Source organism: Mauremys reevesii, linkage group 7 (assembly GCF_016161935.1).
Source record: "Mauremys reevesii isolate NIE-2019 linkage group 7, ASM1616193v1, whole genome shotgun sequence".
Classification (NCBI taxonomy): Eukaryota; Metazoa; Chordata; order Testudines; family Geoemydidae; genus Mauremys; species Mauremys reevesii.
In genome coordinates, this window is record NC_052629.1 from 18,477,230 (window position 1) to 18,503,519 (window position 26,290).

The following is a 26,290-nucleotide window of genomic DNA, read 5'->3' on the forward strand; positions in this document are numbered from 1 at the left end:
ATTTTTGCCAGAGGGATGAGCTCTTTTGTTTTAATAATAATAATAAAAATATACATTAATTCTGTCTGCTGTAATCACTGTGAAATATACAATGTGCTTACTATTAAAAGGAAATGCAGGCACATGATTAGTACAAAATTAATTTGCATTTCAAATCAGCTGAGTCAACACAATATAATGGTCCTGCCTGTAGGTCCTTGGGGAGCCACAGTAGCTGACAATGTGTGCTTAATGGGAGGGTCTTCATTTTTTTTTTAAGTCGGTCTCAATAGCCAGTGGTTCTGTTTATTGAGGTGCTTCATTGTAGCTGATAGAACCATTTATGACTAATGGTTGGTAACATGCGTGCCTGACACACTGGTTGGGATTTTATTATATTTTTAAAATAATATTCATCTGGACAGGAAAAAATAATAAAAATAACCCCCTGGCAACAGTTCAGAGAAGAGAAGCTGCTGCTGAAGTGCCTCTGCTATTGCTGCTACTGATGCAAGCAGCTGTTTCCATCTGCACTGCAGTATTGCAGCCACTACAGTCAGACCTCTCAGGGCTTTTTTGCTGCGGGAATTAACAAGGAAGCTGGCCTTGCTTGCAGCTAGCTTCAGCTCAAGGCACGCTGAGGATGGGAGGGTCGCAGTCTCTGCAGCAGGCACAGATAAGTAGCCTGAATCGGGAACCTTCAGAGGCAATGTAAGTGTAGAATACCTTTGCTCCCTTCTTTTTCATATTGCCAGGCCTTCCACCTTTCTGCACTTTACATACATGGCATACTGAGAAGCCTTTGTTAATATTAATTGTGTTCAATTGAAGATAGAATTAAAGTTTTGCTATGTTTTGACAATTCTATTTCTTTAATACTTTCATAACACATAGGCATTCTGGGTTGACTCACTGTCTCAATTCATTTATGTCAGGTCGTAGCTGTATACCATATGTTTGTCCTTTATATGGTGTGGATGCATAATCAATCAAACACAATGACAATTTCCAGCTAAAATCACCTCTGTGTTCCTCTTTAAAATGCACAGCATGTAGCTGCATCTCACTTTTTTTCCAGGGCTTCTTTCCTTTCCATACAGACGTTTTTGTTTTTTGGGTTTTTTTCAGTTTACATCACCCTTATCAACATCAACCTATGTCGTCTTAATGTTATTTCCTGTGATGAATCATAATAACAAGGTGTCCTTAGATCTCTTCTCACTGAAAGGCAATCATGAATGGTAGATGTGTTTGCAAAAGGAAAAAGCGAACAATTACTGCTCATTTAGAACACTGTACCATTTTGTTTTCAGAAGAGTATATCAAATACACTAACAACAAAGTCATTTACCACTTGTAAACTGGAATTTATCATTTATTATTTGTGGATTTATCAGTTCACTAGCCAGCATTCTCTGTGTGTGTGTGGGTTTGTTTTTTTTCCCCTGTAAACCACCGAACTAGTGTATAAGGAAGTGGCCTTTATCCTCCAATGGATTTTTATTAGACTTGCCATGTCTTTTATTGTTTCAGTTATACAGACCATATTTAATTAACATATTCAGAAATTAACTTAGCATCAGGAAGATACATTACGCTCACTAAAATGTATGTATGTCATTACAAAGGCAGGTGTCTAAAACTGACCTAATTTAGCTCATTTTTATTTACATATTTTTTAAATGCAACATCTTTTTCCTAATGTAAATCTTACATTCTCAGAGTGCTTAAGCATTTTGTGTTTCTTATAAGAATGTCTTCAGAGTCAATGGGGAGTAATAGTACAGTAACTGGCTTTTAACCCTCATCATAAAGCCAAACAGTTCTTATTTTAAGATTCCAGTGTACCCTGCAGAGAGCTTTAGTTGTTGTTATATTACATTCATAAGATACTGGCCTAAATGGGTTTCTGCAGCCTTTGTTCTTAGCACCAGTACACCAGTGCAGATATTTTCCATATAGTCCTGTTTTATGTAATGCTAATATTCTCATATTAAGCATCTGTTTTAATGCTAAATTGGAATGAAGCGATGCTTCATTATCTTTTATAACCTGTTTAAATTTATGTTTTCATCTACACACACCACTATATCTATTCTTTAACATTGACTCACGTTATCAGGCAATATGGATAGTGCATTGTTTCATTTATAATTTTCAGAGCCTTTTAAGAATTCGTTGCATCACAGCCTGAAAACTCATTGATCAAACAGTACTAGTTCTTGTCTTATGGACAGTGAAAGTCAAATGCACTAACTGTCACATCTTTCAGCAATGTTTGTGTACAGAAATAATATTCTAGATCCTTTATCTTTAAAAGAATTGCTGTGGAGTTCAATGTAACCTCTTTGTGCCTAGTATGAACCACTGACGTAACCTTCCGTTCATAAGTCAGTAGACAACTGGTGATGTATTTGGGAATAGTTAGTGAAAGATGCTGATGGTCTTGTAGCACATGAATAATAAAGAATATTGAATTAAGAAAATATAGTATTTCCTAAAAGATCCAAACTGCATGCTATGAAAAATAAGCTATTAAAGCATGGGGACCCCTTTCTTTCTCCATGAATGTGTGTGGGCCTATACTGACAAAATGTGCATCTAGTTGCTCTGTCTTGTGGAGAGCTGCTATGATATGAAATTGAGCATATCTGTACCTGAATTGCATTTGCTGCTAGGCTTCTGATCAGCCTCCCTTTTTCGTGGGTGCATTTGGCTCCTGCAAAATTGCACCCATATAACTTCGCACCTGCAAACAAATTGTGGATGCCAATACTGGCAGTTTGGATAGCTAAATATCTGACTGACACAGGTAAATCAGGTGGTAAGCTATCTGGTTAAGTTTCACTGTATCTTAAGCAACCTTTCTGTGATCCAACAAGGATTGGTTCTTAGTGGAGTTGGCCATGATAACTGTACTTTCTGCGCCTTATTCTCCTCTAGATTACAACAGTGTAAGTTAGGAGTCACTACTGGAGTCAATGGAGTTACACTGATTAAACAAATCAGCATAAGAGGAGAATTAGGTTCTGAGATACTTGGGAAAAAATCTCTTAAAGACAGATTGCTTAACAAGCATAGATTTTGGACAGGTTTTGATATACTACATGCACATAACATCAGTTGAAAATACAACTTGCACTTGTCAGAAGGGATGCTAGGTTTTGTAAAAATTTGTCTTCCCACATATTTTACTAACTGGCTTATGTGAACCTCTATTAATTTAGCTCCTGAAGGTTTAATCAAATTAATCTTTAATCAAATTGAAAAATAATAGAACTTTTACCCTTCATTTTGATCAGTTTTCTTTGCATTAGCCAGGGATTATTGGTAACTCCGTCATTGGCAGTAAACAGTTGACTTTTAGTAAGGAAGGTCATAGTTCTGAATGGGATAAAAGGAAAGAGTCCAAGGGAAGTGCATGATGATAAAAGTTGTGCAATTCAGACCTGGTTATTGACATTATAATCTCTGCCATGTGCTGTACAAACTCCAGTATGCACGCTGGTGGTCATATGGATAGCAAAATCAAGCGCTTGTTTCAGTCACAATAATGGTTATGGATTTGATTGAAATAAGAGGAAATGAGTGTAGGTTAATATTTGTATGCTGTATTTGGGTGTGTGAATACTTTTGTTATACACACATACAAAATGTGTGGCAGTGAGATTATTTTTTCCTGCCTAACCTTTGACTCACTAAGGGAAACTTTGAGGATAAAAATCATATCCAGCTGCCAACTGATACATTATTTATATTATAGTGTTTAATAATATTTCTAACTTTTTAAACTCTTCATAATATTAGCAAAGTAGAACTGGCAGTGAATATTTATCCATGTTGCATCCCATTGATCCTTGGCTCCTTATCAAATTCCAAGATTTTCCCCTGCACTAAATACATCTTGCTTTAAGGCTCATTATAGACACCATCCTTGTAGCCAGAGGGGACTGGGTAAGATTCATTCAGAGCCCATCAGCCCATTCCTTGATTAGCCAAAGGGTTGACAATGTTACTTCCTCCCATCGAGAGCTGTCTCTATGAAATTTTCACCCCCTGCCAATCCAAGGAGAAAATGACTGAGACTTGAGCCAACTCTGACTGAAATCAGTGGTGAAACTCCCATTGACATCAATGGGAGCTGGATCAGAACCCAAGAAAAGGAACTTAACGCTACAGATTGTTGGTATTAGGCCAAAGCTTTGGTGCCCCTGCAGGTGGTTGTTCAGTATTCCTTTCCATTGTGTAAAGTCTTTTTTTTTTTGGTATCTTGGTTGCCTAGAAAGGCTCAAACATGAGTGGCTGTCAGATTTGTGTTAAGAGCTGTGAGCTAATTGGATGTTTTATGTTTGTATGTACATAAACACAGGCATCGTTGACCATTTCATTTTTTTTAAATACTCTATTTAAATACAGCTTTGCCTTCTCACAGGTTTAAAGGAAATGAATGTTGTTCTGGGGAAATAGTTTAATAGCATGAGGAAGAATTTTTTATTAACTGATTCTGGCAAAAGTGCAGGCATTTTTATATAAAACTTGTTTATACTAATAGTGTTAAAGGTTTTTGTTTTCTATTATTTAACCAAAATTGGTAGTGATCCAGATTGATAGGTTGTCCATCCTGTATGATTGTAGTAAGAGGTAAATTTCATTTCTGATCCAGCCTTTGTTGACCATTCTGTCTATCCTGCAGGGAATACATTCAGTCCAAGAGGTCTCTCTGCTCAGTTGGAGTTACCTGCATGAATTACTGAGAATGGTTCATCTAGTCAAGAAAAAAGGAGAAATGCCATGTGATTTCTGTTATCAAACTTCCCATCTTTTGTCCCGGCAACCCTGGTCTGAACTCTTAATGGCCTGATCCAGTGCCCTTTGAAGTCCAGTGGAAGTGTTGTTATTGACTTCAGAGGGCATTGTATCAAGCCCATATGCATCACTAACAGCAGTCTGGTCAAATGTGCAGAGACTCAAAACCAGAAAAGTTAGCCAAAAGTTTTTAGGGGGTGTACATGGACATGAACAAAAATTGAGCACTCATCCTTTATTTCCAAGGCACATAATACAGTTCTGTGTCACATAAAATGTATTTTTACAATTGCCTACATTGTGCATGTCCTGATATGGACCATAATGGCTCCTTTGGAACCGTTATACCTGTTCTGTAACTATTCATATAGGCAATTTGTAAAATGTATACTGGTATTGGTAGTAAAAATCTGTATAAAAAGGCATTTCTGCACATACATTCTAGCCATTTTTTAAAGTTAAATAGTTCACCCATTTAAAAGTTTTTTGTTTTTTGTTTTTAAATTTATGAAAACTAATTTGGAGGTAAAGTTATTGCTTGTTAAATTTATATCAGTCATGTTTTCAAACAGTATGTCTTCAAATATTAATGCCTGGGGATATTTTCATTTTTTGTAATACTTGTATGGTACATGCAGAATAGCTCTATCCATAAATACATAACTTTCCTTTTTCTGAGATAAGTAGCATTCCCTAACTTATTTATTTTGTTACAAGAGTGCCAAGGAATTAGCTATATAATGTACCTCCCCTCAAAGTCAATGGGGCAAATTCTTCAACTGGGGCTGCACAGGGCTTAGTTGACGCCACAATTTGGTTTAATAAAAATATGGAAATGATATTACTAAATCATGTGCAAGCTGTTCCTTCCAACGTTAGAATGCCTCTGTAAGGCGTTTTTATATTTTGCCTAGGAAATCCTTTAGATCTTCCGCCTGTCTGAAGACGCATTAAGTGCTTTTGTGAAAAATGAGGGGAGGGAGGAAAAATAGTTTGTCTCACTTAATGGATATATGTGTATTTAGCGTGAGATGGCTGCTTTTTATTGGCAAAATAAGTAATATTGCTTTATACTCCTTGTAGCCCTGCAGAGCCAACAAAACAAAGAGAAAACTAGCTGGATTCTGTATTTCTTGTGTCATCAAAGAATTGTTTACTACATTCCAATTGGTCAAACCTGTGCAAAGATATTTGAATTGTATGAGGTTGCACAGGGGCCACAGAGGGCCTAGTATGGCCTGCATAACCTATTAAATGGGGATAATCTGCAAGATGGAAGCTCTTGAAGCCCAGGTAGAGTTTGCCCCTGTCAGATAGAAGTTTTAATTTGTAAACCGAACACTTTTTATTTGGAAAATCAGTTAGAGTAAAGTAAATGTTGAACTTAGCATCACCATTTTTATAGTCAATTTTAGCAGTAGAGCTTTATCCATCGGAAGTGTTCCATACAGCTGCCATTTATCCAGCCAACAGAGGAGTTGAGGCTGTTCAGCACCTTCCAGTTTTGCAAGCTGCAGAATTAGGGCCTTAGTTTCCTCGGTGTGAAAAATCAAGTTTGAAAAAAATCCAGGCCTTTTTCATTTAAAGTTTCTGTGCCTCAAAAGAGGGAAGGTTTCGAAATTAAAATAAATATTCAGGTTCGCAGACTTCTCTGATTGTGGGAATTTTTTTTCTGCACACTGTGACATTATTCCTCATGTTAAATATAGATCAGCTTTTATTTGAAATGCAGAAATAATGAGGCTCAAAGGAAACCTCTGCTTCTGAGTTTTCATCTGCTTCAGTATATAAAGTTACATTTATTGAGCCTGCTATCGGTTTCTTGCTTTAATTTAAGAGACTTCAGTGGTGTGCTGGGAACAGATTTTTTTTTTTTTTAATCTTTCAGGGAAAGAATCTGAGAGCCTCATATTTTAACTTCCAAAATGCAGGGCCATCACTTCAGAATACTGATGGGACTAGGGAAGAAACAAAAGATGTGTATCTTATCTCTCCATGTTCTTGAGAGATAGAGGTATGATGCAAGTCAGTTAGGGGTCATCCTAAATCACCTACCACTTTTACCAGTACACCATTGTGCTGAGAAGGCACCTAATGTGGCAGAGCTTTCTCTCAGTGCTTATTGAGATGCTATTTCAATATACTGAGAGAATTGGAGCAGCATATGGTCCGTAACATGAAGTCATGGCTCCACTGAAGTCAAATCTTCCACTGACCTCAATCAGGCAGGATTTCACCTGAAGTGTGCAGTCTAGCTTCTGTTTCAAGAAGGAAAATAACTAAGGGAGTAATTGTTCTCTGACAGAATTAGCATGTACAGTGGTTGTCTTTTTAGTTGATGAGGCTGTGTCACTCCTTTGCCCCCTTGTGCTTGCTGGTAATGTTGTCTTTCATTCACTTTTCTATATGTTGACCATGGAGGAGTAAAGATTAGTGAAAATCTGTTCATGGAGGGCCAAACTCTGCCCTGCTCTAATTCCCATGCATTCAGTGAGTTCAGAGGGGTTGTACAAGGATAAGCCAGGAAGAATTTGTCTTGGGGAAGAGGTGTTAGGAACTTCTCCTCTTCCCTGTACTGCATTTGTCAAATGGCAAGTTTAATCCTTTGCCCCCTCCCTGGAAGGAGACACAGTAAAACCAGTATAAGGTTTTCAGCAGAATGAAAAGGGAACAGTTTCTCTCTGCTTTACAGACTAATACTGTTTCATGAATCTTCAGCATTACCATAGCCAGGGATTCTCCCAGAGGTTAAATGAGTCATAGACCCATTCCCACAACTTGCAGAGATGGGTTTTCTGCTGTTGTCTTCTGAACTTGTGGTTGAGCTAATCTGTGGGCTACAGAGAGCCTGTCCCTAGCAGGATTTAAGGGGAAGTTCTGATGAATGAAGTAACCAAAACTTATAGCTCTGGTTTCAAATGTGGTGTTGATGATTTTCCTTTGCAGTCTTTGCATGATATTGTAAAGCATTAAGAATGGAGCCACCTGGCTTGCCTACCAAAGGTATATTTAACAGGCATTTGTTTCCTGCATTAAGATTTTAGTACTTGGCATTAAGTGGCAAATGAAAGATGCCTGTCCTGGGTAGGAAATACATCTGCCTTTGACAGCTGATGTTAATTTGAATGCCATCAGTCTGATCTAATAGCACTGTGAACCACAGAACCATGAATAAGGTGCATTAGTAATTTTGATTACAACTGTTAGATAATTTTAACTATCTTCCTGATAAGTGTTTCCTAGCACTGAATATTGGGATATCCTAAATATGTCTTTGTTGTTTCTTCCCATCTCTTAAGAGACTTCTGCATTTGTACTGCATATAGAACAGTGACCTGGTTAGTTAGAGGTACACAGATGAAGTTCTTGTTGTGATGCTGTCAAGATGATTGTCTGTTGATGAAGTGATTTCCATCAAAAAAGAAACATGGGCTAAGAAGAGACTTGAGAATAGAAAATTGAACATATTGGGTCTGTTCTTTGTGTCCTGTACCATATATGTGATCATCCAGAATTAACCTGGGGTAAAGAAAGAGGACAAACAGGCTTATATGAGAGAGAGAGAGAGATGGGATTAACTTTATCATTAATTTATATTGCTAGTGCTGAAAAGCAAACCCTGTTAGAGCTGTTAGCTCTCAGGAAAAATTATAACATTTAAAAGGAGATTTTTAATGTGCAGTTTGGGCTCTCTTGAATTTAAAGCAATACAGGGAATCTGAACTCCAGTCAGTTTCAAAATTGAGTTAAAGGTACTTTTGGGTACTTCTGCACAGCTTGTGCCTGCATCTCCTTGCCAGTTTTTTGTGATTTTTTTCAGTTATGGTTTTCTATATTTTATTACGTTTTTTTCTTCTCTGTTGCTATGTGAAAGATGCACATAGGTGGGAACTGACCTTTATTGGGGAAAGAGTGAATCTGACTTAAACACAACTCTCAGTCAAATTCACAGTCAAGTAGAAAAAACGTAGAAAAATAATTTCATTTTTATCCAATCTTATTTCGTTGTAATAATGAGGTTTCTTTTAACAACAGAAGGTAAAAAGGTGGGGTGGGGAATCAGAAGTCTTTGTTTTTTTTATATTCATTTCCCTTTAATTCTTCTCAGTTGTATTATCAAATTACCAACCTGACTCCCAGAATAGTCAGCCCATGCGAAATCGGACTTTTTTTACATAGAGTGGGTGGTGGTTTTTGATTTACAGTTTTCCCTTTGTAATCTGTTTAAAGAGACATTTTCAAAGTGATTTCTGGTATGTTAGACACAACTCCGGTTAAGGATTTGCCACAGCTAAAAGCCCAAACAATACTTTGAAAATATAGTCCATAGCATCTAAGTACACCTCTACCCCGATATAACGTGGTCCTCGGGAGACAAAAAAATCTCACCGTGTTATAGGTGAGAACGCATTATATCAAACTTGCTTTGCCTCTCCCCCCCCACCCCCCGTTCCTTGTTCCCTGACCGCCCCCTCCAGAGACCCCCATCCCTAATCACCCCCAGGATCCGACCCCCTACCCAACCTCCCTGTCCCCTGACTGCTCTGACCCCTATCCACCCCTCCCCGCCCCCTGACAGGCACTTACCGGCTGCAGCAGGAAGCGGAGCAGCCCAGCCCCAGTCTGCTCCACCCTGCCAGCTCCCCGCCACGGCGCTCCGCTTCCTGCCGTCAGTGAGTGCGGAGAGGTTGGGGAAAGGATGCCCCCTGGCACTCACCTGCGGCGTGACGCGGAGCAACGCGGCCCCAGCCTGCTCCGCTTTCCTTGCCCCGGCCCCAGCTGTGTCGCTGGGGCGCGGCTGGGGAAAGGCCCGGCACTCACCTGCGGCAGGAAGTGGAGTGCCACGGCTGGGAGCTGGCACAGTGGAGCTTCCTGGGGCTGGGCTGCTCTGCTTCCTGCCGCCAGTGAGTGCGGGGAGGTTGGGGAAAGGACGCCCCCCGCACTCACCGGCGGCGGGAAGCGGAGCGCTGCGGCTGGGAGCTGGCCGAGTGGAGCAGGGTGGGGCCAGGCTGCTCCACTTCCGCCGCTGCTGGTGAGTGCGGGGGGGATCCCTTCCCCAAACCCCCTCCCCCGAGTGACACGGCTGGGGCTGGGGCGAGGGAAGTGGAGCGGGCTGCTCCTGGTCCCTTGCTAATCCCCTGGGCCACTCTGGGATTGCAGGGCCCCCAAAAGTGCCCTCCCACAGCTCCTGCCCCCCAGACCCTAGAGGGGGAGCCCCCTGACTGCCCCCGAAACCCTCTGTCCCTTATCAAACCCCTCAGCCCCAGCCTGGCCTAGCACCCTTAACACGCTGCTCAGAGCAGCGTGTCAGAGCTTTACCGTGTTGTATGCAAACCCGTGTTCTTTCGGGTCGTGTTATATCGGGATAGAGGTGTATCACTTAAAGAAAATTCACTGGTCTTCTGATAGCGTGTAAACCACATAATTAATGTTACATTAGTACAAGTATGTCATTGGGCAGATTTACTCATCGCACTGACTTTATAGTGGTGTAACTCCTATTAATATTCCAATGGAATTATTCCTGATTTACACTGGTATAGCTGAGGGCATAATCAGGCCCAGAGGAGGGGGTGGGGGGAGGAGGCTGTTGTCCAAAACAGGAAAACAATCCCTGCTTCTAGTTCACATTATGCAGAATTATCTTGCTGCTTTATGTCCTTGAGTTAAACCTTGTGCTTGTCATGAACCATCATTTATGGGCTGGGAAGCATCAGCTTCAATGTAATATTGATTATTTTCTGGGAAGCCATATTTTCCCTGAGTCCTATAGGTATATTTATGCTGAAATAATCTTAAAATCCTTCTCTAGACACCAATTCCCACCCTGCTTGCTGCACACATTAATGCCAATACTACTACTTGTATAATTGCATTGCACTAATACAGGCTACCTTTCAGATGAACAAAATTTATTTTTTGAGTGCACCTTTAAAAAATAAAAATGAAAACTGAAAAGTATGCTTCTCTTGCTTTCTAGTTTAAGCCATAAAATAGTCACATGACACTTAACTCCTTATCTTGGGGAAAAATTCTTTTGGACAAAAAAAGGAAAAAAACTCTTTAATTGTTTAGCCATGTTTTAACTTCCTAAAACTATGTTAAGTCCACTGCAGATGTAGCTGTGTTTTGGCATAATGTGGTCCAGTTCTAAGGTGGTTCCAGTATGAGATGCTCTACAGGGGCAATTAAATGAGTGTTACACAGTGAGGAAACACACTAACTAGGTAATCTATAATGAAATTGTTCTGTGACAAGATAATCCTCTGCTGCTTGTTGGCATTAAACCAGGTAAGAAAGAAACTTTCAAATATCCCATTGTTTAGAGGCATATCAGGCACATGCTGGCTTTTAAATACTTCTCTCCTGGCTGGTACCCCTAAACAGACCGCATTATTTTCCCTGGAAATCATAGTTGTTTACAAAGGGCCCAATTCTGCAAGACCCTGAGCACTGTCATTTCCCCATTGGCTTCAGGGGAAACTGAGGGCATTCCATATCTCACAGATTCTCCAGAATCCTTCACAGAATAGTATATTGCTAAATCCACCCCGCCCTCCTGCATTCATACACACAGAATCCTCCGGCAATCCAGCTAGTATTAAAAATGGTGACTTTATGGCTGTTTTTATACAAAATCTAAGTCCTGATTCTGATCTTATACCTGTGCAAACTATTAATAGTGTTCTACTTAAGACAGTGGAGTTACACCAGTTGTCAATGAGATTGGAATCAGATCCGTAATTTTGCCTTCAGCTCCGCTATTCCCTCTTCAGTACTCCTTTGTTACCACCATTGGCTAGACATTGTGCCGGGCTTTTCAGTTTGCCTCCTCCCAGTATGGACTGAACATGGATTTATTAAATCATAGGATAGACGATCTTGTCAGTGAAAATCCTTACAACTGTGTGATAGCAGTCCATTAATAGTTAATAGTCAAAAATGTTCCCCTAAGGAACGATCTTGTAAATGGATTCCAGTGACACATAAGTGACATGTATGCACCTCCCCCCCATCTTCTGACAGGATAACAGCAAAGTCCTGTACTGAAAATGCTCCCTTATGAGAAGAAATGGAGTGAGCAGGGCAGATGGCTTTAAATGGCACCTGATAAGTTGCTGACCCAGCTTCTATAGGTCAGACTAAGGTCACTGTTCCTGTTCTTCACCATGAATGGAAAAAGGTTCACTATGTTGGCTGTACTGCTGCACTGTGTCTGAGGATTTCGCCATTTTGATTGCATACAGAATGTAAATTGAGGGAGGGTCAGGGGAAACAATTGCAGATAATGAATCCTACAACCATCATACTTAACTTGCGCATATTTCTCTTTAGGGTTTTCTATATCACTCATCACTACAACATCTAATGGTATCAGTTGCCTTAGATAATTAGATTACTTTACCTCAGCATTTCCACTATTTCCTAGGGGTCCCTATACAAATATATTACAACATTTTTGAGCGTGACCACTGATGCATATTAAAAACGATTATATAAAAATACATGGATACAGCTAACAATCACAGTATTAAAAAGTGGCTAATTTAACTTAACAAAGAATCCTGTGGCACCTTATAGACTAACAGACGTTTTGCAGCATGAGCTTTCGTGGGTGAATACCCACTTCTTCTTCTTCTTCTTCTTGCATCCGAAGAAGTGGGTATTCACCCACGAAAGCTCATGCTGCAAAACGTCTGTTAGTCTATAAGGTGCCACAGGATTCTTTGTTGCTTTTACAGATCCAGACTAACACGGCTACCCCTCTGATAATTTAACTTAGAGTCTCATATTAGCTTGTTTAATTGGAACTCACTAAGTAGGCAAATATTATACAATAAGATAATTAAATATGATTTAACAATTATTTTGTAGTGTAAAATGTTTCCCAGGTCTGGTACTAAAAATAATAAATCATCTTCAGCCATAATTGTGAAATATTTCCCCCCCCCCCTCCCAGTCCTTTTATGGAACATACACTGAGGTCAGTAAATACCAGCTACCCTAAACAGTTAACTTAATTTTCCAAACAATGTTTAGAGTTTAGGTCATCTTTGGTAATTCTGAACCATGAAACTGAGGACTGAGTTCATATGATCAGATCATAAATAAATACACTGCACTTATGCAGATTAAAATTCTTTAACTGCAATATAATTTATACTAAATGTAGAATAACAGATTATCTGTTTATAACAGGAAAAAAACCTCATGGCCACTGTTTGCATTTTTTCACCACAGGTATTAGTAGCTTATTATTTGTATTTCAGTTGTGGCTTTGTGGAGCAGAGTCATGGAAATCTACAACAAATACAGATAAGAATTGTAGAATAATTGAATTGTAGAATCATAGATTTGTAGAATCAATGTTGGGAAGGGACCTTGAGAGGTCATCAAGTCCACCCCCTGCACTGAAGCAGGACCCAGTAAACCTAATCCATCTCTGACAGGTGTTTGTCCAACCTGTTCCAACCCTCCAATGATGGGGATTCCACAATCTCCCTTGGAAGCTATTCCACAGCTTAACTAGCCTTAAAGTTAGGTTGGATATTAGGAAAACTTTTTAAATATCCCATGCTGCAGATTAAGCCAATTTTTTCTTAAGTGGACATGGAGAACAATTGATCACTGTTCTCTTTATTACAGCCCTTAACATTCTTGAAGACTGTTATCAGATCCCCTGTCAGTCAGCTTTTCTCAAGACTAAACATGCACAATTTTTTTAACCTTTCCTCCTTGGTCAGGTTTTATAAATCTTTTATCATTTTTATTGCTCTACTCTGGATTCTCTCCAATTTGTCCCATCTTTCCTAATGTGTGGCAGCCAGAATTGGACACAATACTCCAGATGAAGCCTCATCAGTGCCAAATAGAATGGGGGCATTTACCTCCTGCGTCGTACATATGCCACTCCTGTTAATACATCCCAGAACATTGGCCATTTTTGCAACTGCATCACATTGTTCACTCAAATTCAATTTGTGATCAACTATAACCCCAGATCCTTTACAGCAATACTATCACCTACCCAGTTATTCCCCATTTTGTAGTTGTGCTTTTGATTTTTCCTTCCTAAGTGAAATACTTTGCACTTATCTTTAAGAGCAATTCATTCCAAAGTAAATGCCTGCAGAAGATCTGCAGAGTCCATTGACAAGAGTTTCTTGCAACTTGAGAAATTCTAAGTAGAGCAAACCAACCTAAAGCATCAAACATGATAAGAAGATGATGACAGACATATTTAGGACCTGCTTAAAGGATGCCACCAATACAACTTCCAGGTCGGGTGATAACATGGACACCACCTGGGAAGAAGGAGGAAGAAAGGGCAAGCTAGAGAAATATTACACAGGACAATAAAGAAAGAAGCCTAGTCCATCAGTATGACACTTAGAAGCCAGAACAGATGAGCAGAAGAGTGAAATGGAGGATGCCCTATTCACCTGAGGGTATGTTGTTCTAGAGTCTGTACAGACACATAGTAACAATCAGTTTTCTGTCCCAGAGAGTTTAGACTCTAATTAGACAAGGCAGGACACAAAGTCACAGAGAGAGGTGAAGTGACTTGCCCAAGGTCATGCAGTAGTTCAAAGGCAGAACTGAGAGTGTAACCCAGATTTCCAGCATCCCAGTCCAGTGCCCTATCACTAAAACATACTGTTGCTTAATATTGTTCTTGAGAAATTATATAGGAAATCAGTTTTCCTATTGCTTGTGGACAGGCGAGGTAAAGGATCGTGTGGCTTGGCAGAAATAATACAGATCTTCTGAATACTTTCCTAGATCTTTGGTATTGCTTTGCAAGTTTTAGTTTCTCCAAAGCTTAGGATAGTAGTATCAATGCCCAATAAGTCTATCTGCTTATATGGTCCTCATCTCTATAGTACCTGTTCCCATTGTAGTAACTGGCAAAACTCCTGTTGACATCAGAGCAGAAGCAGTCCCACTCTCCCAAATAGCCGGTTGGGATAGTGGGACTGGTTCTGATTGCAGCAACATCTCTGATTCTGAATTATGCACAGTGATTTTATGATGAAATATTTTTGAAAGCGATGGATGGAAGTAAGACCACAAAATTCGTACTTCCAGTTCACTTCTTACTGGGGTTACAGGATAAAAAACTAAGGATATTTTTAGTATTAAACTCTAACATGGTAAACATCCCTTTTTTCTTGCTGGTTTAGGTTCCTCTCTGGGTGGCTGACAAATAGTGCAATGTATACTAAAATTAAGCTATAAATTTCAGTATTTAACAGCTACAGACATTTTACTAGGAGGTTTATAGTAGGAGATGCTCATTGCTTTCAGACAATACCACACATATTAGAGTCATGAATCAACATTAGGCTGTTCACTTACACTGGTCCATCAGATTCAAGACTTTCTGATCCCTTTATATTGATGACTTAGAGCATTATTTCATAGACACTTTGGTGCAAAGAAAGTAATGATGTGGTAAGGCCCCCATGAAGATGTTTTTCTGGTAATATTGGACCAAATCCTTCCCTCCCTCATCACCTTTATGATGCCATGGGAAACAAATCTTCAGAAAAAGCCATGGTGGAGTTATGGGGCCTGGAGGAGAAAGCAGGCCACTTGCAAAACATGGCCTCCTGAAAAAAATGCATAGAGCCAGAGGTGACATGGAGAAGCAACGCTGAGGGTATGTCGACACAGAAAAGAAAAACACGTGGCTGGCCTGTGCCAGCTGACTCAGGCTCGCAGGGCTCGGGCTGCAGGGCTGCTCCACTCCTGTGTACTTTGGGACTCAGGTGTGAGGTGGAAGGGTCCCAGAGTTCAGGCTGCAGCCTGAGCCCCAAAGTCAACACTGCAATGAAACAGCCTGAGCCCTGGGAGCCTGAGTCGACTGGCACAGGCCAGCTGCAGGTTTTTCTTTGCTATGTAGATATACCCAAAATGGCTTGCTCCCCCTTAAGAACTCAAGTATACAAACAAGCCGCATGGAAAGTCTGCAGAAACAGTTGCTGGTTAATGCTGGTCTGATGTGTTGGTGTTCCTCAGAGGAAATTTCTGGAGAAGGTAGATGGACAGAATTCACATAGCTGGGAGCTGAATTCTCCAGCATTCGACTGTCTTTGAGACCTTTCTCTTCCCCCGACCCCCTCTGCTATTTCCAGTCAATCCTGGGATCAAAAATTGGATGAGAGTCGTATATCCAATAGACTGCACAATTCTTGCATTAATGTTGTTACCCTTCATTCACTTTTGCACAGGGATGGAACATACAGTCTGTATTTTTTGCTGGAGAATGATAATGTGCATATTTTAACAAATATGCTGAAATCAATACATGTAGTAAACTCCTGGTGTGTACAGATTATTTTCCTGCAGTATATGAATCTGCCAAATATTGTAGTCTCTGTGTCCTAGTATCACTAAAACAAGACATAAAGAAATGGCAGCTATCGTTCGCTTGAATTCTAACAATAAGGATCAGTTTGGTGTTTTCTGGATGGTGTTGGCTTTACATAGTAACACTGCAGGTTAGACTCACAAATTCTACATATCCCTTACAAGACAGAGATTTCATTTATTCTACACCAGCTTTCATCTTTTAGCAAATTTGCCTAATCTTGCCTTAATAGTGAACTTTGAAGTTAGGGAGAAAATATTCAAACGTAAATATAGAGGGATAGATGCTAGTGCTTATTCCAGGTGCTCTCTCTAGCTCTGGTAGCAAAAGCAGCCTAAAAGTAGGCTTAACTGGCGACTTGGGGATTCCCTTTAGCTCCATTCCCAGGCCGCAGTGCAGGAAGCATTCCCAGAGAAGGGGGCATGGCGAGGGCACGTCTTCATTCCAGTGAGCCCTGGCTGCTGGTATGGTTTCAGAACCCTCTCCCTCAAAAATGTCACGCAAGTATGCACCACCAGTGCCACAGTAGCTAGCACAGCAGAATGCTCTGTGGCTTTTGAGTAGCTGTGTAGGAATTTTCTTTCGTATGTTAAGAACAGAAACAAATATAAAGTTGATTAAATTGGAGGAAACCTCCACAGAGATTAATAAAGCTGCATTTGTTACCCGGGGTTCTTTCAACCCAAAGCTCTTGGTAACTTTTACTCTGTGCGAGGAGGTGTCAGGAAATAAATCAGGGGAGACACAGCCATCTGACCGATAGATGGCCGGAACAAACAGGACAACACAAGAGTGCCTTCACTTAAAGCTACACTTTACTTAGTCTTACATCCGCAACAAGATTAGTAAAACACCCCCAACCCTTGATAATTACCAAAGCTGAGTGTGGCTTTCAAGTGACACAGCGGCAGGCTTCCGGTGGCCAAATCTTTCGTGTGCCCGTGGGGACCACAAGATGTATCCAGAGGGAGAGTCCAAAAGAGTCCCCAAACGAGTCCTTCTACCTCAAACTTCCCCTCCTTATTTATACATTAGTAATAGAATGACATGTCCCTTAAAGAAACCTTGTTAAGTAAGCAGTTTCAGTGATCAAGCAAGATGCTCCTTCTGATTATTGATTAACCAAGTGTGTTTTTTTCCAGAGTTTGCAGTCTTGAGACCCCAATAGACATTCCTGGGGCATATCCTACTCCTTTAGAATGCATGCATCAGCAACTTCAACACAATTCTTATCAGGAAAGACACGGGGTCAAGCTGCCCTTTCTCTGGCACCCCAAAACCCTCTCCCTTCCTGCCTTGGTCAAGCTGAGATTGCTAAATGGCCAATTTACAGCTTGCTGACTAGGCCACCTTTAACAGTAAGCCATAGTGGTTTCAAGCACTTTACTGGTTTGCCAAAGTCTCCCCGTACACATTCATCTACATTAGTTCCAAATCTGGACCATTGTGCTCAACATTGAGAGGATGTACTTTATTTAAACCACCTTTTACAGATCTTGTGCTAACCCCTTGGTCTTTTGCCTAGTGTATGTTCAGTAAAAGATACCCATTTTTCTTTTTATTGCCAGAGGAAGCCTGCATGTACAGTTGCAGTTTTCTTATTGCTGGGTAATAATTATAACAAGAGCATGAAATAAATACAGGTAAGGTAAAGCTGAGGAAATCCTGTCAGCTTTGTAACAGGTTTTATAGTGAGCCTAGTCTCAAAGTGACGACTGGGATCACTTCACTTTAGTGGTTGCAGCATTTTAATAGGCTGAAGTGGCATGGGCGGGAAGAGATCAGAATGGAGAGATCCCATTCACACTTACTGAATTCTGTCCAGCTGTAGTGTCAGTGGATTTATTCTTCAGCCTGAAATACAGTAAGTGAGGATTTGTTTTAATATGTACCCTGAAGTTGCATTAGTAGAGTAAAAAGTATGAGCATGGGGTTTCTGTGAGGACAAAGCTGAGGAAGAGAAGTCATTCCAAGTCATTTCCTTTATTATTTCCTCCTGAGATTTGTGTAACAACTGGGCAAAAGCCCAAGGTTTCCCAATTGGAGTGGGAACATTGAATTCTCACAAGTGTTCTCGTACGTGCCAGAATTGTGTTGATCCAGTATTATTCTTGCATTTCCTGCCTCTCCCCGTAGTCCAGAAATGCTGTATGTACACTGCTTTTGCTGTTTATACAGTAACTTTGGAGAGAGATTCTTTCATCTCCCTCTTTCTAGTCGCATTCATTATACCCTGCTACCAACGAGACCCTCTCTGCACTCTGGAGTTTTGTATACACACCTAATCATTCTGTAGTCCAATTCAAGCTTCTGCCATCTGCATTTTCTTTTTTTCTTTATTATCTTTCTAACTCAAATGATTTTCATCTTCTGTTGGTTGTCAAGGTATGTGCAGAAATAAACAATCATAGAAGTTAGAGATGGAAAAGACCTACTTTTATATCTCTTAACCATTTTCTTCATTTGATTAATTGTCTAAGATACTTTTTTCCCTTTGATGTTAAGCACATTAATCAAACAAATTTACCTATTGACTAGTTTACAAGTCTGGTAAGTTTTGATCACGTGCCATGTTTTTTAAAATCCCTTCAACCAGTGATCACTGTAAACAAAGAACAGTAGAACTTCAGAGTTATGAACACCAGAGTTATGAACTGACTGGTCAACCACACACCTCATTTGGAACTGGAAGTATGCATACCAGCAGCAGTAGAGATCCAAAAAAGAAGCAAATGCAGTACAGTACTGTGTTAAATGTAAACTACTAAAAAAAAGGGAAAGTTTAAAAAAAGATTTGACAAGGTAAGGAAACTGTTCCTGTGCTTGTTTCATTTAAATTAAGATGGTTAAAAGCAGCATTTTTAAATTCTGCATAGTAAAGGGTCAATGTTCAGTTGTAAGCTGAATGTTGAATGAATGTTGAAAGAACAACCGTAATGTTTTGTTCAGAGTTTACTAACATTTCAGAGTTACGAACAACCTCCGTTCCCACGGTGTTCCTAACTCTGAGGTTATACTCTAGCAGACTTCCAGGAATCTTTGGTCAATATTTGTTACGTTACTTGCCACTTCTAGAAAACATTCAATAAACCAATCAAAATGCATTATTCTTTATAATCCTATCTTATATTTCATAATGTCAGTTCAAAGGTGGGCGGGGGGAGGAATGTACTTTCTTCTTTTCTCTGAAGATACTAATATGTTTTGCAAACAAATTCTAAAGGAAACTGTTGAAGCATAGATATTCACTGTAATCCTGCTTACAAAAACTTTACTAGTCTTTCCTTATACTCTTTATAAAGCAAACTGATCACAAAGTGAGGAAGGTGATAATGTAACCTCTTCTATACATATGCATGTGCTCATATTTTTTAAATAAAGGAATTTGGTTATGTAAGAATCTGCTTCTACCCTAAACAACAAAAGGTTAATGTGCAGGTGATTGTTCATGTGTGAAAGACTTAAGTTTCATAACTCATCCTGGGTTCCATTGTGATATTATTATATTCCTAGCATCCTAGTTCCATTTAGAACAGATAATATTGGCAAAGTGATGCTGTTTACTCTTTGTTTCAAGAGGAAACTTCATTTGTATCACATCTCTCAAATGTTAGCTGTTTTGTACTAATTTGCTGTATCAATTAGCATTTCTGGATTAATACTTCCTAGAGCAGGGGCCTAGGAACTACTGACATTGTTGTGTGACACTGATCATCCTTAAAAACTTCCCAGTGGTATCTTTTATATCTCAAATACTGCAGCAGCATTATCCAGTTATTTACTATGTTTTTCCTGTATTTAGGATAGCAAAGACATTTATGAATATTGCACTAATATTAATCAAAAGCAAAAAAGTATTGGCAGATGAAATACTGGTTGAAAAATTTACCAGGCAACTAGTGGCCAGATGACTAAACTTATTAGCTAGAGGTCAGTAGGAAAAATGAGGGGGATCCAACCTGAAGGAAATAACCATCCTTTCTTCAAAATCCAGTTCTGGGAAAGGGGCTAGGATTCCTATCAAGGGGTCATTTGGGGACCTTATCTTGGTCTCCATCATTTATATCAGAGTTTAAAGATCCTTACATCTTTATGGCTATTGGAAGGAAGTAGAGATTTCTCCCTCTCCCCATAACCACTTCTCATACCTACTAGTTAAGGGGAGTGTGTGTGTGTGTGTGTGTGTACACACACAGCTCTACCTCTCCCACAACTTGTTAGCTATGGCAGAGTATTCTGTGGTATTAGATCCTTCTCTAGACTGCTGTGTTTCTTGGATCCTTCTCTGAGCTCCATTTCCCAGCTCTGCTTCAGAATGAAGTTGATATTATTCTTATTGGTTTTATTGTTGCTTACTGGCTTGAGACTATTAGCAGCAGTGAAAGAGCCCAGAATCTGTCTTCTCATTTTCACTCTGCTACTGCTTAGGAAAGTTATGAGCTGCAACACAGGCACTAGAGCTGCCTGTCTGCAGACTCAGGATGACAGCAGAACATGAGTTCACATTTGTAACGATATCTTTGTAGACATAAAGGGTAGAAACATAGGGCCCCGTTCTTTCTTATCCAAGAGGCTCTCTGTGTACTTCCAGCAGGTGGCCATGGGTTGTGTGCCCTTCACCCAAGAAAGAAGCAGAGTAAGTTAAGATGTAAAGAGAAACAAACAGCAGCAGCCTTGCAGTAGCACATACATAATGATAGAAATTTGAATGTGTCATCGAGCCAGTTTTTATACATGAATTACAGTTTGAATAGGGTGTGAAAATAAACATTTTCCTCACCCTATATGTAATACAGTATTTTATATGTACATACCCAATTAATACACATGCTACATAGTATATATATTTGTAATACTTGTTTTCTACATATATATGCCGCTATTACTGTTTTAGGACTACAATATACTTGCACCAATATAATATCACACTATATTCATATATTTAAAAGGAGGAAAGGACATGTATTCTTTCTTTTATGCATAAAACATGATCAATTATGTTAAAAAGCTGTTTGATTTGTGCTATTTTTCAGTCCTTTTCATATACATGGTAACGTTCTCATTTTATTTTTTAGTTAAAATAAATTTATTTTTCTCTGTTAGGAAAACATCAAACAGTAACCACATTGCTTTCCCCAGATAGTTTCAAAGACAAAGTGAGGTTAAAGATTCCTGCAATTGTCAGGAAAAGGGAAAGGACTGTGTTTGTTCAGCTAGATACTCATTGTAAGTAAGGCTTTCTTTTTGTTTACAGAAGTTCTTTGTTTGCAATGGTTCTTGATCTTAAAATATTGTGAACTTGAGAGATGCTGCATCTTTGAAGAAATATAATTTAAAAAACTACAATGCACCTCCCAGTAAGCTCACTCAGCTGTGTAGGCTGCTGAACAAATATGGTTTGAGTTCTGAAGCAAAGAATGCATTTGGGGAAGTTGATGCAGTAGTAGTAACTGATAGACACTTTAGCCTTTGTGAAGTTCCATAGGCAGGAGATAACTTTATGCACAATAGACCTAGCCAGAAAAAAACAAACAAACAGAATAATGCTTAGCAGAAATCCTTCTGCTTTGCAGCGGTGTAATGGTAATCCGTTAGCTCCAGAGCTAATAGTAGGGTCCAAGTAGATGCGTGAGCTGTGACAATATAACTAGGAAGACTGAGATCTCATTGGAATTCTGCAGAGCTAACTGGAGAGAATCCGGTCCATCTAATCACTTGAGCTGTCAGGAACAACGACAGGGTCTTTTCTGCTATAGCCCACACAGGCTACATGCTGAGAGATTTAAGCAAATGTAATAGAATGCAAATCCACCACTTGCACTTTATCTGACATGGAGCTGCTTCAGATAATCTAAAAGCCTTGAGAACCCAAACAGAATTTATTGCAATACAGAGTTTTCTTTTAACTTTAATGAAGTCAGAGAAGTCCTTGATTCTACATACTGTATCAGGACGGCTTGTAGAGTACTTCCACGGATGAAATGGCTTTCACTTCATGGCAAATTTTGTCCCCAATACAGTGGGCGCGCTGGATGTGGACAGCTGTGAGAAGCAGTGGAGACTACAGTCTCCTAGCCATGCAGAGAATCACTGGAAATAGGCAAGTCAGTCCTGTCTTTCAGGAAACTGTCACACCATTCAATTCATTGTATTACAGATCCAGTGGGGAAAAACTGCATCTGACCAGCAGAAATGCTTGCTAAGTAATTAACAAGACAATACTGTTATTGTATTCTTGGCTCTCAAAAATTGTTTTGGAAATGTTAAAATATAGTTTGTTTTGTTTGTTTAAAAGTACATCAAGTGCATAGCTTTCAGTTCTAGAAGGACAGTTTCCTAAAGTGGTTCTCCCCATAGAGCAACATGTTATGTCCTTGTGCAATGTAGATCTTCATTTGATTTTTAGGCTAACTTAGTGCATCCTTTCATATAGTTGTTTCCTTTCAAGCTTGCATTTCATTTGATTGTCTCCATTGTGCACCTCTTTTACATGCTTGCGCCCATTGTGATCCTTCTATTTTTTTTATGTGTATGTGATAATGCAGTGGTGGAAATATATTTCTGATAGCACACAGGAGTCATTTTCCAGCCTTGTCACTTACCATTGCTAAAAATGCTATGTAAAAATACAGCTGTGATGAAATGTAACATTTCTGAGAGGCTGGGCTGGCCAGAGGCTTGCTGTTGAGACTTATCCATCAGTTATTCTAGTGTGTGCTCTCTAGCTTGTCAGAACACACACAGCAATATAAGGCTTGATTATTTTAGAGCCGTAGCCTTTAATAAACAGCTATGAAATTCTCCTGAGAAGCTCCTTTTTTGTCTTTCTGTGTTGGTTTGTCTATGCTCGTGACAAGAAAAGTTCCAGAAATTCATAAAAAGGTACCATTGTGTTTGGCTTTCATACTGGAGTCTCCTTTGCACTGCACAGCAGGCTTCTCAGGAAGCATTTACTTTTTGAGTGCATGTTCACGTTGGGACAGAGAAATCTTAAGTAGCATAAAGATTTCTTCAGAGAAAACCTGCGACCATGATATTTGTGCTCTAGAAATCATGTGTGAAATTAATCCATCATAGTCCGCCTTTGAGAAATGCAGAGGTAGCCTGACTGCTGAGGTTTGCTTCCTCCACTCAGAAAACCCTGCATTTCAAAGTCTGACTTGCCCTTTCCACACACAAAAGCTCACTTTGCTCACTAGCCCAGGTTGTTAAAGAAACTCCTGTTTTGTATTTTCCTCAGGAGTTCAGACTCTGAAGAAGCATTTGAGACACCAGAATCCACCACTCCTGTAAAGGCTCCACCTGCACTACCGCAGCCACCACTGGAAGTAGCGGTGGTAGAAGCAGCAGCAGTCGACACAGTTGAACAGGAAATAAAGCCACAGCTGCCCTTGGAAGACACAGGTAATGAATATATATAATGAGTGGGCCGGATCACTCAGGAAGATGTGACTGTAAGGGGACATCAGTAAAGAAAGGGTGCTAAGAAAAGGATGGCTGGAAGATTAGTTAGTATATGCTGTGCCCTCTTCCTACTGAAAAAAATAATATATATCATAGTTTGATAATGACAATAACATTAAATACTATCAGCAGAATTTTTTTTTTGTATTATCAATCAACACATTCATCTCCTGATAGAACTTTAGTAATGTTTTGGCACCATCATCTTTGTTTAAAAAATAAAGCCTGATTCTCCACTCTGTTATGGAATAAGTAGTGATGAATCAGGCCCATAATATGATTTGTGAAACAAGGAAAAACTCCCTTGGGTGCATTTCTTTCATATTAGATCAATTTTCTTATTCCTGATGTTTTCAGAACTGTATGAAACTAGTCAGATGACTAAACACACATAGCTATATAATCAGGTATCATTAATAATCTCAGTTAATAGGAGGGTATTTTCAGATCTCATTTCACCTGAAATGGCAAGTGACCAGATGATATATTCTGAGAAGTTCAGGATGTGTTAATAGAAACGTTAAGACTAATTCTATGAAGCCGTGTAGCAATATAGCAGTATGTATATAATTAGTACATAACACGGCAGTGAAACAGATATTTTCCTTAAAAAATGAATATCGTATTTTATGTGAAGAAATTCTGTCTAGAAAACCCTAATTTTCTTTGTTTGCTGAGTTAAGTAATGGAAGATGAGAGTAGAAGCTGTTTCTATTAGCAAGGAGCTCAATGTGACTTTCAGCTGAGCTGCAAAACAGGCAATCTGACTATTTATGGTCATTAAATGCCTCATCACACTTTTTGCAAGAGATGAGCAGTTAGCTCAATATCTTGGTTAAATTCCAGTAAAACACTTTCACTTTGTCTATCCAAAATTCCCATGTATTTCATTAGAGCAAGGTTCTCTCTATCTGAATGGATGCATAGGGTTGCTGTGTGCTGTTCTAAAACTGCCAGCTTCCACCACAGAAGATGGGTAAAGTGATAAGTTGTGAGTAGTCTGTAAAGTCTGTCAGTCTCTTTGGGGTGGGCGGGGGGTCTTTGGACAAAAGATAAGTTTCAGACGTGTCTCCAGCTAGTTACTCTTCCTTCAGAATTTCTGAACTTAAAATTCTCAAACTGGGGGAGTTTTGATTGTAATTATAATTAGCAGAAGAAATGTCCAGTATACAGATGCTAAAAAACTAAAGACATAAGAAGAAATCCCGTGTCTCCTAGTACCTCTTCATTTTCATCCTCAGATCTTCCTTTTCCCAGTTGTCCTTATTCTTTATCAGTTTTAACAAATGTAATTTCCCTAATTGCAGAAGGAATTTAAATGCAGAGAGCGTAAAGGAGCAGATTATGCTAAGCAGTCTTGGAGTGTGGTCTTTAATTACTACAATAGATTCACATTTACTCAGAATCCTTGATAGCACATGTAGTTTCCTGCCCATGTGTTTCTCTTCTCCCCTTCATCCCTTTTCCCTCATCTAGGATACTACTAAGAAAAGACGGGAGATTGAATGTATCCATTTGTAACCATTGTAAACTGCACTGTATTAAAGGCTATTGATTCTAGCTGTACTATTTTGATGCCAGTATTTCATTTGTAGGTAAAACTTGCCTGCAACTGACAAGTTACAACAAACTAACAGAGCAGTACACAGCATTTTAAAAGTTAGTAAAATGCAGTTATTCAGCACAATGGCTTGCTGCAAGAACAATTAAAGTGTAGGCGGGAAATGCAAAAGCATATGTTTCCTTTTAAAATCTGTTGGGAGACATCACTTAGTGTCCCTGTTACTTGGTTAATTGGACACTTATTTCAATGTGAACAGTGAAATGTTTAAAAGACACTTTTAAAAATCTGTTATCTTAGTGTTAACTTGCCTCATAGGTTATACTCACGCACACACAGAGAGAGTCAGTCCCTTATACAGGGCTTCCGTGGAGCTGAAGTACAGCTCCTAATTGGTAGCATAAATCTGGGAAACAAAGGTCACATTGGTGCCATTTCAGTAAAAGAGGAATAAGGGCACCTACAGGGCCTGGCAAATTGCAACTGAGAAAATAACATAAAATCTGTGTTCCAGCTTAGAGACCAGGCAGCTTTGTCTTCCGGAGGGGGTTGGGGGAGAATGGTAGGTTTGGAACACATGATTCCAGATAGGCCTGACATTAATAATGTATGCAGATGATTGTAATTATGCCTCATGATATGATTAGCACAACAGCTGGACCCCAGTGCTGAGGAGACACGATGAGAGTTTTTAATGTATTTAACTTCCAGTGTAAGTTTAATAAAAGTTATGAAAGTAAAATGTAGTGAAAACTAAAGGCTAAATATCAGTTCTTTAGGTGCACAGTTCTCCTCTGACTGCTGGAGGTCTCCATGATCTCCATGTGATCTGGGTGGGAGATTGGGTCTCCTCTGACTTGTGAGTGAGGAAACAGGGTTCCAGGATCCTTCCCACTACCAGCTCTTCAGACGCTGGGCTGAGCATGGGCAGGCTGCAGGACACCTACTCAGTACAGGAGCAGCTTGGCTTGGTCTCCTATTCTGCTTATCCTCCTTTTAAGCAGCTAGCAGGGTGCGCTATGTGGAGTATCCCCTGTTCACATGTGGTTGCGCTGGTGGGAGATGCACAAGAGAAGTGATTACCACCATGTTGCCTAACTGCTCGG

General features: G+C 39.6%; 1 protein-coding gene across 7 annotated transcripts in view; it reads left to right on the plus strand.

Moving 5' to 3' along the window:
- Positions 1 to 26,290, plus strand: part of TACC2 (transforming acidic coiled-coil containing protein 2) — a 210,661-nt gene that overhangs the window by 124,003 nt on the left and 60,368 nt on the right. For all 7 annotated transcript variants that reach the window (XM_039482919.1, XM_039482922.1, XM_039482923.1 and 4 more), the window contains one exon: positions 23,400 to 23,563. In XM_039482919.1, the coding sequence (XP_039338853.1) occupies positions 23,400 to 23,563 (164 nt within the window). The remainder of the gene's footprint in view (positions 1 to 23,399; positions 23,564 to 26,290) is intronic.